At 51.3% G+C, this 14355-nt stretch overlaps 1 protein-coding gene across 11 annotated transcripts in view; it reads left to right on the forward strand.

Moving 5' to 3' along the window:
* Positions 1-14355, forward strand: part of RAPGEF1 (Rap guanine nucleotide exchange factor 1) — an 89974-nt gene that overhangs the window by 72361 nt on the left and 3258 nt on the right. For 7 of the 11 annotated variants that reach the window (XM_066980800.1, XM_066980799.1, XM_066980796.1 and 4 more), the window contains 13 exons: positions 909-1001; positions 2585-2673; positions 4026-4137; positions 5687-5762; positions 8804-8888; positions 10220-10312; positions 10684-10869; positions 11028-11112; positions 11330-11424; positions 11893-11971; positions 12115-12216; positions 12673-12770; positions 13832-13960. In XM_066980800.1, the coding sequence (XP_066836901.1) occupies positions 909-1001; positions 2585-2673; positions 4026-4137; positions 5687-5762; positions 8804-8888; positions 10220-10312; positions 10684-10869; positions 11028-11112; positions 11330-11424; positions 11893-11971; positions 12115-12216; positions 12673-12770; positions 13832-13960 (1322 nt within the window). The remainder of the gene's footprint in view (positions 1-908; positions 1002-2584; positions 2674-4025; positions 4138-5686; positions 5763-8803; positions 8889-10219; positions 10313-10683; positions 10870-11027; positions 11113-11329; positions 11425-11892; positions 11972-12114; positions 12217-12672; positions 12771-13831; positions 13961-14355) is intronic. The other 4 variants (XM_066980801.1, XM_066980802.1, XM_066980804.1 and 1 more) reach the window with 1 other exon arrangement.

Raw genomic sequence — 14355 nt, forward strand, 5'->3', positions numbered from 1 at the left:
TTGGTGATAGCTGTCCTGCTCCCTTCCCACTGGGGAGCCCCTGGAGCTGTGGGTTCGGTTCAGCTCGTGCTCTCCTGTGCATAACCCTGCTGCGTCCTCCAGGCTCCTGCTCTTCCAGCAGCACCGGCTGTGCGCGTGGTGGCAGCGCGAGTCGGTGCAAGGCGTCGCTGTCGGTGAAGTGGGACTAAAGCTGTTCCCTCACTGATAGGCGCTGCTGTGAGTTCCGAGTCCCAGGCTGTTTTTGCCGACCAGCAGGCAGGTTACTTCCCTGAGCACCTCTTGTACAAGGCAGCGTCTCTCCTCTTCGCTGCAAAACCCAGAGGTGGTGGGATTAAAGCCTGAGCTGTGTGCGTGGTGGGGGTGCCTCTTCAAAGAGCTTGGAAGAGGGACACAGACTGCAGAGGCAGCGATCTTTTTTTCACCCTTTGGACCTGACCTCGCTGTTGCATCTTCCTTGCTTTGGGTCCTTGTTACAGCCCTGTAGCCCTTGAGCTTGGCTCAGCCTGGCGTGATGGCTGTAGCCTGTGCTGTGAAGCAGTTTTAGGACACGTTTGGGTCTTTGGGGCTGCTCTGCACATAGCGGCAGGCCTGGTGTCGACAGGGGCGGGTGCTTGTGCTCCAGGCTCTGACCGCTCAGCAGCCGCAGCCTTCAGTCCTCGCGTGCGCGCTTGGCACCTGCGCAGTCCCCTCTTGCCACGCAGTGCCTGCTGCAGCTCGGGGCCCTCTGGATACTGCTCGAGAACCAGAAAACACCAGCCTCCAGGCAGGTGCAGCTGAGCCAGAGGCAGGGCTTCTGGCTAGGTGGCAGCGGCCGCAGGGCACCGCTCCTCCCAGGCGTGGGCACGGGCGCTCGCTAACAGCTGGCGAGGGGCACCGTCACCTATCTCCTTTCGTCCTGTCTCCCCTAGAGCGAAAACGCCAGCGAGGAGGCTGGTGAGGGTGAATACGTCAATCTGTATTCCTCTGGCCAGAGCAACGGGGAGGTCCCTCACCCTGCAGGAGTAAGTAACCTGGAGAGGGCCACGCACCGGGAAGGGGCTGCCTGGTGCATGCTCAGCTCACGCTTGGTACCGGCCCCGCGCATCCCGGCGTGCCCTGTTCCCTTGCCGGCTGTCCCTTTGCTTGCCCTCTCCTGGCTTGCTAGCTTTGATGGCCTCCTGGTTCGGGTGGAGAGCAGGCTGTCGAGGCTGGGAGAGCCCTGGCAGGATGGAGGGATGGCTTCTCCTTCCTCCCTCTCTCACCTGCGCTTCGCTGTTTGTTTGGAGCTGCTTGCGTGAGGTTCCCCTTCAGAAAGCTGCGCTCTGACCAGCACGGTCCTGTGTCTGGGTTCACTCCTGTAACCGCTTTGGCTTTCCTATGTCAATAAATAAAGCCTTGTACTCCTCCTTTTTTTTTTTTTTTTATCTTTTACTTCCCCATCTGGGTACGAAGTGATTTAGAGCTGTTTCTTCCTTTACTCACGCCTCCTATCTTAGGTATTTCCTAGAGGAGGCAGGGTGTGCTCCACGGCAGGGAGGTGCCATCTTCCTGTTGTGTCACAGCGAACGGCGGCAGAGGTCTGTGCTGGTCCCTTGCCTGCCCTCGCCTAGGAAGGCACTTCTCCTGCAGGATGTCTCCGAGACCTTTATCTGTGCTGGCGTTAAATGGCCGAAGAGATAGCGCGCCCATCACTTCCCTTGGGAGACGCAAGCGAGGCAGGCCCGGCCCTTCGGGCAGTCGCTAGTTGGTTCTGAACGTTGAAACAAAGGGCTTTACAGACACAGTCCGGAAAAAATCTGCAGCCACTGACACATCTCACCTGGCTGGTGAATTTTCCAGGCTGGATCTGAGCGTAGGCGGTTTCAGTCCCGTCTGTTCAGCAGGTTGAATCTCCAGGATCCGCTCTGCGTGGCGTTAAATAACTCTGAACTCCAGCACCAGCAGATCAATGTTCCCATTTGCCATTCATGGCTATTTTTCTCTTTAAATGGCTGATTTTAAATGCTGCATTTTTATTTGCCTAGAGCTGTCTACCTGCTCTCCCAGGCTGGGTTTGGATGGCTCTGCTTTTTGCGTTAGCCTCGTTTCCCAGCCGTGAATTGCGAAGCGGGAACGTTTTATCGTTGTGGAAGCTCTTCTGATGGGCACGAGGGGAGCAGGAAGGGCAGTCTGCATTCACCCCTAAGATGGTCTGGTCTTTTGGGGGCTGTAACTGGGAGGGGAACTGAAACGGGAGCCTGGAGCTGGCTGTGCCCCTTCTGATTGAAGGAAAAGGCAAGTGTATTCAACGGCAAGGGCTGAAAAAAAAAAGTGGTGAGAGGGTTAAAATCCAAGACAACAGCTGACTTGTGTTGTAACTTTCAGCATCATTTCACAATGTTAAAAGCAAACAATACTAATTACACTAGTCTCCAGAGATGGTCCCAAATTTCCTGTCTAATTAACTTCTGTGTTTTCCTGGCATTTGGCATTAACTTGCATCAATCTTTAACCGCTCCGTAGGAATTTACAGTAAAGGGCCATTTAGAGGCAGTAAGACTGTAAATGCAAGCCTAGTTGTGGTGTAGGACCTCAGGCAATGATGAAAAACCTGTTCTCTTTGCAGGAATCTCCCTCTGTCAAAGACGGCCACTCGAAAGACTCCGGTTCAAACAGCAGTGCCATGGGGAAGGAAGGCAAAGATGGTGCTGAAAGGTAAGCCCAAATCCCACAAAGCACACGCTTTCCAACTTCGCGGTGTACAGAGCATCATCCTTTTTGTCCACCCTCTGGCAGTCAGTCCTTGTGGCTGCCTCTTCTGCCCTCAACCATCCCAAAGCCCTCCAGATTTTAAGCCTTTTTATTTTTTTCCTACAATGGGTGAGCGGCAGGATCCTACTGCCCGAGGAGGCAAGATATCAGGATCCAGGCAAGGTATCAGTACTTAACTCAGCGAGCCTGTAGGGGTTAATGCAGCCTGTGGTCGTCATCGCAAGTCCATCTAATTGGCAGTCCTGTCATAGAGCTGGCTGCTCCCTCCTGCTTCCAGGGAAACGTGCAAAAAAAAAGTCTATATTGCTGCTGGGAAATCGTCTTCCAGAAGGGAATTTCTTCCTAACGCTGCTAGTTAGAGGCTGGCTGAGGCCCCAGAGCAGGAGGCTTTATATCCCTTCTAATGCTCTTAGCTATCATTTGTCTATGTAAATGAAGAGGTGCAGGCTGTAACAGATGGGCTTCAGTAGGAGTGGAGTGAGTGCTTCCCTGCTGCTTGAGATTGCTCTTCAATTGCATTTCTAAAGCAAAAATAGAGAACAGCATTGTTTTGTGTGTGATAGTCAACTTCCCTCCCCCGTTTTCTTGCAGTTGGTTTGAGGGTTTTAATCCCTGCAGTGAAGGAGACAATGCAGCAGTGCTCTGCAAAGCCCAGTGTCTGGGAAGAGCACAGACTGGTGCACTGGATTCTGACCTGTGCCTGGGGAAACTGTTCCGGACAGGCACTTTTTTTCATTTCTTTAGGAATCCAAGCACAAAGAGCACGTGTCCAGGTGCTAGAGTACCTGCCTTTGGGGTAGGAGTACTGGGGTTGTGAATGTACACCAAAAAAGGGGTCAGAGTGCTAAAGCTTCCTGCAAAACGAAAGCCTGCCATTTCCCCTTGTAGCAGCACAATGGGCTGTGAGCTGACTAAAAGATGTACACAGGCAGAGTACGTTCAGGCTCTATACATTTGAGGAAGGGCTTAGGTTTGTGTGCACTACAAACGTGGTGAATTAAGGAGACGTGGAAGTGTGCACCCATGCAAGGCATAGTAAAATCCTTTCTGCCAGAAATCCAGGCACGCGAGCGTTCAGGTCCTAAAGGTTCGTCTTTCTGCTTTTCAAGAGGTGAGCAAAGCAACAGAATTAAAGCTAGATGTTTGGTCTTGTTTGCAAAAGATTTACCTCCAGGCTTTCTGTGTACTTACTGCTGCTTAACGAGGGTCTGTGCACTGAGAGCTTGGGTTGGACCCAGCATCTCTTGTCTTGGATGGGCGATGGCACTGATGGTTGTTGCCTGTGGTTTTTACAGGCAGCAGCAGTCACCGGATGCTTTGGAATCGTCACAGTTGGAGGAAGAAGTAGATGAGCTCTCCCTTATTGACCACAGTGAAATTATGGCTAGGTTAACGCTGAAGCAAGAGGTAGGTTCCTGCAGGGTGTGCTTCCATACTCTGGTTTATATTCCGGTGAGATCTGATTCCCTGTGTGCACAAGCAAGGTATCGGCTTTTATTTGATAGGAAAAACTAGGTTGCAGCACAAGTGGTGTGCAGCTTTGTGTGTGCAGACTGTTGTGAAAGTGTGAGATGCTTTCTAAGAACCAGTTCGTCCTGTGCCCTTTTCCCAGTCTGCTCCTTCCCACGTCGTCGGCCTGTTCCAGTCTGAAATGAAGCACGATTTATCCAGGTGCAGGTCTGTGGTATTGCCCTTTCAGTCTGGAGGCACGTTTAGCAGATTTCCTGAGCAGGACATTATATTACTGGCACGCAAGAGCAGCCAAAGCAGTGTTCTGTGTTGGAGAAATAGCTTTGTTTCTAGCCTTGGGTGCACTCCCAGACAGCTTTGCTCACTGTGCTTTTGAACCAAGCTGCCTTTGACGTGCAGCTTGAGGGAATATGCAAGTTTTTGAACCTTTCAGACTGTCAGGGGGCTAGCTTGAAAAATAGAAAGGATTTATCATTTACTGGCACTTCAGGAGTGGTCTTCGGTGAGCCAAGATGCAGGGGAGAAAGTGAGAAGCTATTAGTCATTCTTTAAGTAGTAGTTCCTGAATCTTGCCAGAGGGTCACCTGAAAAATTCACATTTTAGACATAGCTGCTCCATGACTGTAAATCCGTGTTTTTTTCAGTGCTTTGCATATTAAAATGACAGACCTTTATAAAGAAAGCCCGACATGACTCCAGTTTTCCCTGCAGGAATATTTCCATTAACTTTTTTTTTTTTTAAACCTGTGATTTCTGAACGCTTGGGAGTAGCAGATTTGTGTCAGCCCTTAACTTTTTTCTTTATGGCCTGCACGTTGAAAACAATACAGAGCCGCTCCTGTGCGCCATCTCCTGCAGCGTGGGAACCCCTGGCTGAGTGACAGATCAGTTTTGCATATTTTCAGTTGTGAACAGCAGTAGCTAAAAGAAAGATGTTGTCAGAAAGTGGGAAGGCAGGGGTCAAGTGTTAGCAGGGCCGTTCTCTGCTCCTGCTTATCGGATCGCTTCAGGTGACCTCCAGCCAAACAGTTCCAGATCAGGGAATGAACTCGCTAGGTTTTGATGTTCCAGGAGCATGCGAGTTGAACGCACAACCTCTCACCCCACAGCAGCTGTGGTCCGTGATCCTGCACTTTGAGACAGTTCACACAGAGCTCCTGCTCCATTAATGGTCTTCTGGGAGCGTTTGGGAGTCTGGGACATTTCGGTTCATTCTTCTGTGGGCAGAAGGTTCAGCTTTCACTGCACTTCACAAAGTCAGAGACCCTGAGCGCGGATAGCCCAGATCCTCATCTGGGACACCAAATGTTTTCCTAAAACTCCAGGGTTAGCCCAACACTTTAAGACCGTGTCCCAGCTTGTGCTGCGAGCGGTGCCAGGAACATTGTGTGCTCTGCCAGTCAGCACAAAGTTTGAACCCCCGAGGTGGTGAACCAGGCCGAAGGGAGCTTGGACCACGCGTAACGCCTTTCCGTTCTCATTGCAGGGAGATGACGGGCCAGACGTCCGTGGTGGATCTGGAGATATTTTGTTAGTGCATGCGACAGAGACCGACAGGAAAGGTACAGTGGATGCACCAGAGCAAAGCTGAGGAGCTCAGCCTGGTGTGGGCTCCTGCTGCTGGTCTCCCAGGTCCCTGTAGCGTGAGCAGTTGTGATGTGACTGCCACAGCTGGGCCAGGCTGGGGAGGACTGCATTGATGATCCCCTGAGTTACGGGGGTTGTCGTGGAACGGAGGTAAGCTGGATAAGCGCCTGCTCGTTCCATTTAACAGCAGGCTGGTGTTAACTCCTTACAGCCTTGCCCGGATCTGGGAGGCGAGGCGCAGCAGTGGAGTTGGTGACAGTGCTGCATCAAAGTGAGAGATGGTTTGGGTCTGAAGCAGTGCCCGTGGGCATGGGGCAGGCTATCCAGGTGCTACTGACACCCCTCCTTTTCCTGCTGCCTCACTTCCTAGTGCAGCTCTGTACTGCTTGCCTGCTGGTGGCCACCCAGACCCGTTCAGGGAGGGAATTCATAGTACTTGAAGTGAGACATGGGGGCGGAAAGCAGGGGGTGGCAACCCCTAGCTATATATTTGTTAAAACCCCGCTATCTCTCCAAACCCAGTCACCGCCCACACGAAGCAGCTCCTTTCCGAGCGCTGTGACAAAGACAGCCCTTGCAGCATTTCCAGAGAGTGATTCTGAACCTGCCAAATGCATTTGTGCTGATGGCCTTAACCAGAATTGATCTCCTCATCTCCTGGGATGCGAGGCAAAATGCACTAACCCACTGAACCACTCAGCTCTCATATTTTAGAGGTTTGATAGTCAAAGGGGAAATATCTTTCATGTGCATTTTTAAATGGCAGCTTTTTTACTGTAGCATAAGGTGTTTTCAATTACTTACCAGCACCGTTCAGCTAGCGAGAAAATCCTTCCCCTGGCAGATATATGTCCGTGTTTACGTCAGGCATCAAATCCAGGCACAAAGGACCAGAGATAGGAACGTATTAGAGAAAAGCAGGCAATTCATTGCACTGTGTTTAGGTATGTATATGTAAAAAAATACACGTCAAAAAGAGATGGTGGAAATACCCCTTATGGAAAAGCTGAAACTGGAATAGGGAATCTCTGATTTACTCTTGCTATTCTCTGAAACAAGCATCATGTTGGAAGAATTTCCCCCTTAAAGACAGATGCTTGATAAAGGGGTGTGTGTTAGAGCACCAGCTCACAAATGGGGAGCTCACGGGAGGCTGCAAGCAGTGAGGTGAAAGCTCTGGAGAACCTCTCAAGACTGGGGAAAACCAGAGCAGGATTTGAAATACACAGCAGCACGGCCAGGGAGAGCGGATGGGCGGAGGGGGATCTGCGCGGTGCGTGTCTCAGAATAGTCACAGAGCTTAGCCTGACACGCTCTGCCAAGCCGCTGATCTGAATGGAGCACGGAGGAATTTGTGCTATGCTAACCCAGTGTTTGGGTGACTGAGAGGGTTAATGAATTAAGCTTACAATGAGAAGAATTCAGGGCTTGTAAATCAATCAGCCAAACGGCACAGAGGGGTATAGTTAAGAGGCTTTCCTTTAAAGATGAATTTCTTGGCAGCTCCGAGTGCCAGCGCAGACCAGCTGTATTACCTCACATCGCCTTTTGGGCAGATGGGAGCCCAGAATAAACGTAACTCCACGCCCTGTTGCATGATGCTTCTTGTCCGTCTGACTTCTCTAAAGGAGCTAAATGGAATAAGGGATAAAAGGAGAACTGGGGATCTTTACGAGCAAAATCCACGGTCAGTTAAGTGCTCGCAGCCACGTGCGCTTGCCGCGAGCGCAGGATTACAGCTGGACACAGCCTGGGGCTCACCCCGCCGTGACCACCCAGCCTCCAGCTTTAGAGCTGACGTCTGATTGTCGTTAGCCAAGAGCCAGCAGCGCGCTCTGATTTAGGAGCAGGAGGAAGAAGCCTCTCCACGAGGCTGCTGCCAAGAGAAACACTGCAGGTAGAGGAGAGGCACGGCTCTCGCACCGATCCCTGCTTTTTCCCACCCTCCCCGCACAAAGGGTTGGTGTTACGGCACAGGGTGTGGGGTGCTCCTCATCCTGCCTGCAGCCAGCTCTGCGTGTAGGGCCAGGCCCGAGCAGGCACGGCAGGAGCTTTTTCTCCCGTCGGTGCTAACGAGCCTCTGCCAGCAGTTGCAGCGGGCCAGGCAAGGGCAGCGTGCCATCGCGCTGCAGATGCTGACTGCAGCGCCGAGAGGTTTTATAGCGGGGCTAGGAAACTTCCAGTACGACCACTGCTGCCCTCGGTGGCCAAGCCTTGCCTAGGCTGCGAGTGTGCTGCAGTCCTGGCCTGAAATCTGTTCCTTTTGAGGTTCCTGCTTTTTCAGATGCCATCCTCTGTGCCAGCAGCCAGAGCTTTGTGGTTCTGGGGCCTGCAGCACCCACCGCTGCAGATCAATAAACAGAAGTTGGCAGCGTGCACCGTGTCGGTGTTTGTGTCATGGCAGGTCATGGTCAGTTTTTGCAGTGCAATATACTCTTTTGGATGAAAATAATTCATATTTACACTGTCCTGGGGCAGGTTTCCTGGAACACAGCAAGGGCGGAGGGTCTGCAGCACCATCTCATCATATCGAAACACATAACGTATCAAAACATATCAAAAAAAATTCCTGATCATGAGGAAAGAGTGACCACGTTCATCTGCAGGGCTCTCTGCTGCCTGAGCAGTAAGGGCACCCGCCTCTCATCATCACATCTTCTCTTTAAAGTATCCCCGGCATTGTCAGCACATTTTAATTTGCCCTGTTATTCAAAGTTCCTGTCCCACAAACAGGTGTTTTCCACCAGCCCCTTTGGTGGTCACACAAGCTAGAAAGCAAATGGGAGCGCTGCAGATGGGAGCCAGGCCAGGGGGAACGGGGCAGTTTCACTTCTGCTCTTGTGCCTTAGGGTCCATCTGCTGGTAAGAAACAACAGCACAGCTTCTCTGTGAAGTGAATTCTGGTCAAAATGTGCCCGTGTCCGTGTCCTCTTTCTGCAAGACTGGATTCAACCTCATACAAAGCTTACTTTTCTGAAAGCACGTTTGACTGAGGCTTCCTTGTCTCTCTCCGTAGATCTGGTGCTGTACTGTGAAGCCTTTCTGACTACGTACAGGACATTTATTACCCCTGAAGAGCTCATCAAGAAGCTGCAGTACAGATATCCTTTTGCATGAAAGGCAGTTCGCCCCAGGGACCAGAGCTGAGCAGCATGAGCATCATGGAGGGAGCTGGTGACAAGTTTGGAGGATGTGGTCGGTAATGTGCTTGCCCTGGGTGCCCCAGGCAGGACTCCTTCCATATCTGCAACCTGCAGGTGGGAGATGCTGCAGGGCACGTCCACGAGGAGTGGAGCACTGCACCCGAGCGTAGTCGCCAGGAGGCCCTGGCGGGGGAGAGGAGCAGTTCAGATTTTCCGTACGGAACTGGGGAAGAGCTCTTTTGTTTGGGACATCTTGTTTGTACAATGGGGATCGTGTTCTGTCTTCCAGACAGGCTGTGGGGATTGCCTGCTTGGGCAGGTGTAGGTTAACGCTGCCAAGACACGTTTTCCCTCTTGCTACAAGAAATGCAGCACAGAAGATAACGTCCTCTTAGCATCCCAGCTCTGAGCTGAGCTTGTAAGTGCTGACGAGGCCAGGGCTCGTACGCGGCAGCGTGAGCGTTTGTGTTTCTGGCAGGGCATGGGGAAGGCTTCTTGCTGAGCCCCCTGCCTGTGGTTCCTTCCGCTTGGCTCTGTCCTCGTGGCTCCCTTTGCCGTCAGCTGCGTGGCTCAGTGGCTCGGTTCAGGCAGTGCAAAGACCTCGTGGGCTTTGCTCCTGTACGCCCAGGTCAAAGGGAGCCTGACGTCACCCTGTCCTAAGTCACGGCTCATCACTGCCATCTGCAGCAGAGCCGCTGCTCCCCGGGCTCCTGCTGGGATCAGTGCTGCCGAGGACGCAGCAAAATCTCATTGGAGAGCAGGTGTCAGTGAACATGTTGGCTGGGTCGCTCCTGCAGGCCCTTCTTGATATTTGACTTACTGGCACCCTGTTTCTCTCTGCCTTTGTGCACCTGGTGGAAGCTCTTTCAACCTCTGCTGTCTCCCTCGCTGCTCTTTCCCTTGCAGCAAATTGGGCAGTGAGAGAGGCAGAGGTGACATCTGAGAGCTCTTGTCAGAGCAGATGTCTCAGACCAGCGGGGGAGATGACAGCGGAGCAGTGCTGCTCATTAAATTCCACCTTAGAGATTAGGGTCTGAGGGTACACCTGCTCCGTGAGCACCAATCCTGCGGGACCTAAGTACCTCCTCACATCCCTGCTACCTGCAGCTGGGGGGGCAGATTAATACCGTGCTAATTAGAGCCAGATTGGTGTCCCTTATCTCCTAGAAACTGAACACCAATTTCAGTCAAGACCGAGCAGTATCTGTTCTGGTGTTCCTCAGGGCAGCTGTTCGTTGTGCTGATGCTGCTCTGACTACAAGAAGTTGATTCTTTAATTTGCACCCCACATATGAGAAGTTTTGCCACTTCCCAGACACGTTCAAGAAGCGCGTCAGTAAGAACACCTTCTTCGTGCTGGTGAGAGTGGTGGATGAGCTGTGGTGAGTTGCCGCCTTCATTTTGGGGTGGGAGATGAATGGTCAGTAGCCATACATAAGCCTACCAGTTAAAAATATATGTGTTTGTGTGTTTTAAACCCCATATATGATGACAGCTGAAATCCCCTACCCCTGCCAACAAGATACCCATAGTATACGCAGGGAACCCTCTTGTTGGGTATGTCCTGTCTGGGTCAAGGATTTTAAAATAACCATTGAAAGGGGAATCTCCAAGAAAGGAAGAGCTGGGAAGGGGAGGAATTTCAGTCACTCAGTTCTGCTTGTGGGAAGGAACAAGGAGACTCTGCACAGACACAAATTCTGTAGCTCGCAGACGTAGCACTGATGCCTTCCCTGGGTTTTCCATCTTGCAGCTTGGTGGAGCTGACAGAGGAAATTCTCAAGCTGCTGATGGACCTGGTGTTCCGGCTGGTCTGCAACGGGGAGCTGAGCCTTGCCAGAGTGTTACGCAAAAATATCCTCGATAAAGTAGATCAGAAGAAAATGCTGAGATTTGCCAATTCCACCAAACCTCTTGCAGCCCGTGGGGTAGCAGCCAGGTGAGGAAACATGCACATAACCATATTTTGGTTCTTTCTGAGAGACGAGGTGTCCCTTCGTTGTGGACACAACGTTTATTCTCAGTCCAAAATATAAGAAAGGGAAGAAATCAGGTCACATTTTCTTATCCTTTATTTTTCATCCTTCTCTCCTACAGGCCGGGGACCCTGCATGATTTCCACAGTCATGAGATCGCTGAGCAGCTGACCCTGCTAGACGCTGAACTCTTCTATAAAATTGAGGTACGGAGATGAGGATGGGGTGAGGGCAGAGGGAGGGATTTGAACACAAACAATCTCTGCAATCTCTGCTATTCCCAGCACACCTGTTGCATTGTAGGAGACAGCTGAACTCGTGTCGGCAAAAGACTGAACAGAGGCTGTGACTGGGAATTTTAAGAAAGAAATCCCGTGCTAATGTGTGGTATTTTCCCACCCCTCTGTTTTTCTTCCTTGGCAGATACCAGAAGTTTTGCTCTGGGCAAAAGAGCAAAATGAAGAGAAGAGCCCCAACCTGACGCAGTTCACAGAGCACTTTAATAACATGTCCTACTGGTAAGGAGCTCAGGGCAACCAAGGCACGAGTTGTGCTTAGCCTCCAGTGTCCTAGAGTTCAAGACAACGCTTGCAGAGTTGGGTTCCCTTAAGTGGGATCACGTACATGTTTTTGGCCTGGAAATAGATGCCAGGCTCTCAGAGACCCCAGAGCACAAGAGAAACAAAATCATGAGGGTTTTGGAAGGCACTGTAACCTGAAGGAATTATTGTCAGTATTGAGCTCTTCAAACGAACATTGCAAATGAATGCACTCTGTGAAGAATCGTTGTTCTCATCCTTGGAATTATTCTGTCTTTGTTGTGAATTAGAGTGCTCCATTTAAGTTGGAGATGCCACAGACTTTTTAATACTGTTGGTCCATCCTTATTAGTTTTAGTAATTGTTTAGTTTTGTAAATGAAACAGCAAGAAATCTGAGATCTGCTGAAATGGGTTTATCTTTGTTGTTTTCTGTCTGTTTTTCCAGGGTCCGTTCAATAATAATGCTACAAGAGAAAGCCCAAGACCGAGAGAGGCTGCTCCTTAAATTTATAAAGATTATGAAGGTATCAGCTTGTTTCTTGCTATGCATCACACACGCTGTTCGTTAAAGGAGCAGGAGAGTGGGACATGACAGTTGGTAGAGCTGTTTGATGCTCTAGGGCTTCCCAGATTTTTGGAGTAACTGGTATGTTCTCCCTCTTCACAGCACTTACGAAAGCTGAATAATTTTAATTCCTATCTGGCAATTCTTTCTGCACTGGATTCTGCACCCATCCGAAGGCTGGAGTGGCAGAAACAAACCTCAGAGGTGGGGAACAGCACGGGCTCTCTTCTTTAGGGGGAAAAAAGCTAACTGTGGTTGCAGTATGAAACAGCCGGGTGGGTTTTAAGAGCTCAGAGACATCCCAGGGTGGACGGATGGTGGATGAATGCTCTCCAGTGGAAATAATGCCACAGTGGGAAAAGAGTAGGAAATTGTCACATAAACCAAATAGTCTGTGCTGGAAGCCTGTAGTGCTGCTGGGCTTTCTGACAGCTGCTGAAGTGCCAGCGCTGTCACAGGCTGCGAGAACAGCCGCCTGCTTCCTCCCTGCAAATCGAAGGCTTGGTGAAGCTGCAGGCAACAAAGTTCTGAGTGTGCACAGCAAGGGGCAGGCTGAGCAGATCCACCCGAGGTGTTTGCAGGACGGCCTTACCGCCCTGGGGGAGAGGTTACAAAGAAGATGGGTTTGCAGCAGTGACCGGGGGCTTTGTGTTCTGCTAGGGCCTGGCTGAGTACTGCACGCTGATCGACAGCTCCTCGTCCTTCCGAGCCTATCGAGCAGCTCTGGCTGATGTGGAGCCTCCCTGCATACCTTACCTGTGAGTTGGTCGTTCCTTTCCTCTGCTCTTCCTTCTGCACGTTCAAGTGGTTCCTTCAGCAGTTTCTCAGCAGCTTCTGCTCAGCTCAGCGCTCATCTCTTGCCCTACATGTAAAATAACGCATCAGTGTGCCCCGTCAGACCCATGTGCCCACTCTAAGCAATGTGTCCCCTAGCAGGGAAGAGTGAGGTGACAGCCCCTGGCACGGCTCCTCCTCCACCCTGTGACACTGCATTCCTGGTACAGCATGGCTGGATTTCTCCAGCCAGTCAACACCAAACATCTCATTCCCTTGTGTAACCATCAGTCAAAGCTCAGACCACCTGCTGCTGTTTCAGATGCTTCACTCTGTGTCTCAGCTTTCTTTTTGTAAAGGTGATTTGACTGTGGCAAAGGAAAGACCGAGTGGCTGGATCTTAGCTACTGACACCTTTCAACTATAGTTCTTTGGGGCTTGTGCACTGTAAAATAAATTTTCCAGTGAGGAGAAATGGATCCCACAGCTTCAAGCTGCTTCTTGCTCCTCTGCAACAGCTCTGATTCTGATGACTTAAGAGCTGGTAAATTAGGAAGCTTCCTTGTCAAACACAGGCTGCTTCGTCCTGTTTCTGGAGGAAGGCGTGAAGCCCTTGCCCTTCTCCGTAAGGGCCCTCTGATACAGATCTCAAATTTGCTCTGTGTTTATGCCGGTAAAATTTCTGGTCCTGCTTTCTCCCATCATAAAAGTCCTGTAGGAAGACGTTGTGCACACACGCGGCTTCTCGTCTGTCTGGGGACCACAGGAGGGATGCAGAGGAGCCAGGGAGGCAGGAGAGGAGGGAGCACAGACCCTCTTGCTCTCAGCTGTGCGTGTGATGAAGGGTGCTTAGCACCTGAACACCTTCATGTCTGCTGCTGGGAAGACTTTTCCCTCTAGTTTAAAATTGCAATGCTGCCGGCAGCAGCAGGAGGAGGTAGTTAGGTGGTGTGGGGCTGCTTTTGGCCGCTCTCCTGCCCGTGTGTGACAAACACCTCTACTTGTTTGCCTAATCCCTGGCCCGCTGCCCCTTTCTCTCTTTCAGAGGCCTGATTCTGCAGGACCTGACCTTTGTTCATCTGGGAAACCCAGATTACATTGACAGCAAAGTAAACTTCTCCAAGCGCTGGCAGCAGTTTAACATCCTGGACAGCATGAGGTGCTTCCAGCAAGTGTAAGTGCAGTGGGGGGAGCGGAGCTGGCCGGGGGCACTGCTGCGGGTGGTTGTGGTGGAGGCGTCGTGATGCAGGGAGACCTGGCAGTGACACGGCTCTGGTCATGGTCTCCTTCCCTCCCTGGGTTAGATACAGCCACAAAGGTGTGGTGGCGTTTTTCCTTTGAGACCCAGTGTAGCAGCGTAGTTCCTGCTCTCTCCCTTTTCGCACAACAGTTCCTGCTCCGGGTTCTGCCGTGGCCGGTTCTTCTCCGGGTTACGAAGGGTTTTCCTAAATGGCATCTCACAGCAGATCCAACTGCCAGTTTCAGTGGTAGGGTCTTTTTTCCCACTTCATCAGCGAGCAAGATGTTTCTTCCCTTCTCCGTGTCACACCCCTGCCACAAGCAGTGGGC

The sequence above is a fragment of the Anser cygnoides genome, chromosome 20, assembly GCF_040182565.1.
Source record: "Anser cygnoides isolate HZ-2024a breed goose chromosome 20, Taihu_goose_T2T_genome, whole genome shotgun sequence".
NCBI classification, from domain to species: Eukaryota; Metazoa; Chordata; class Aves; order Anseriformes; family Anatidae; genus Anser; species Anser cygnoides.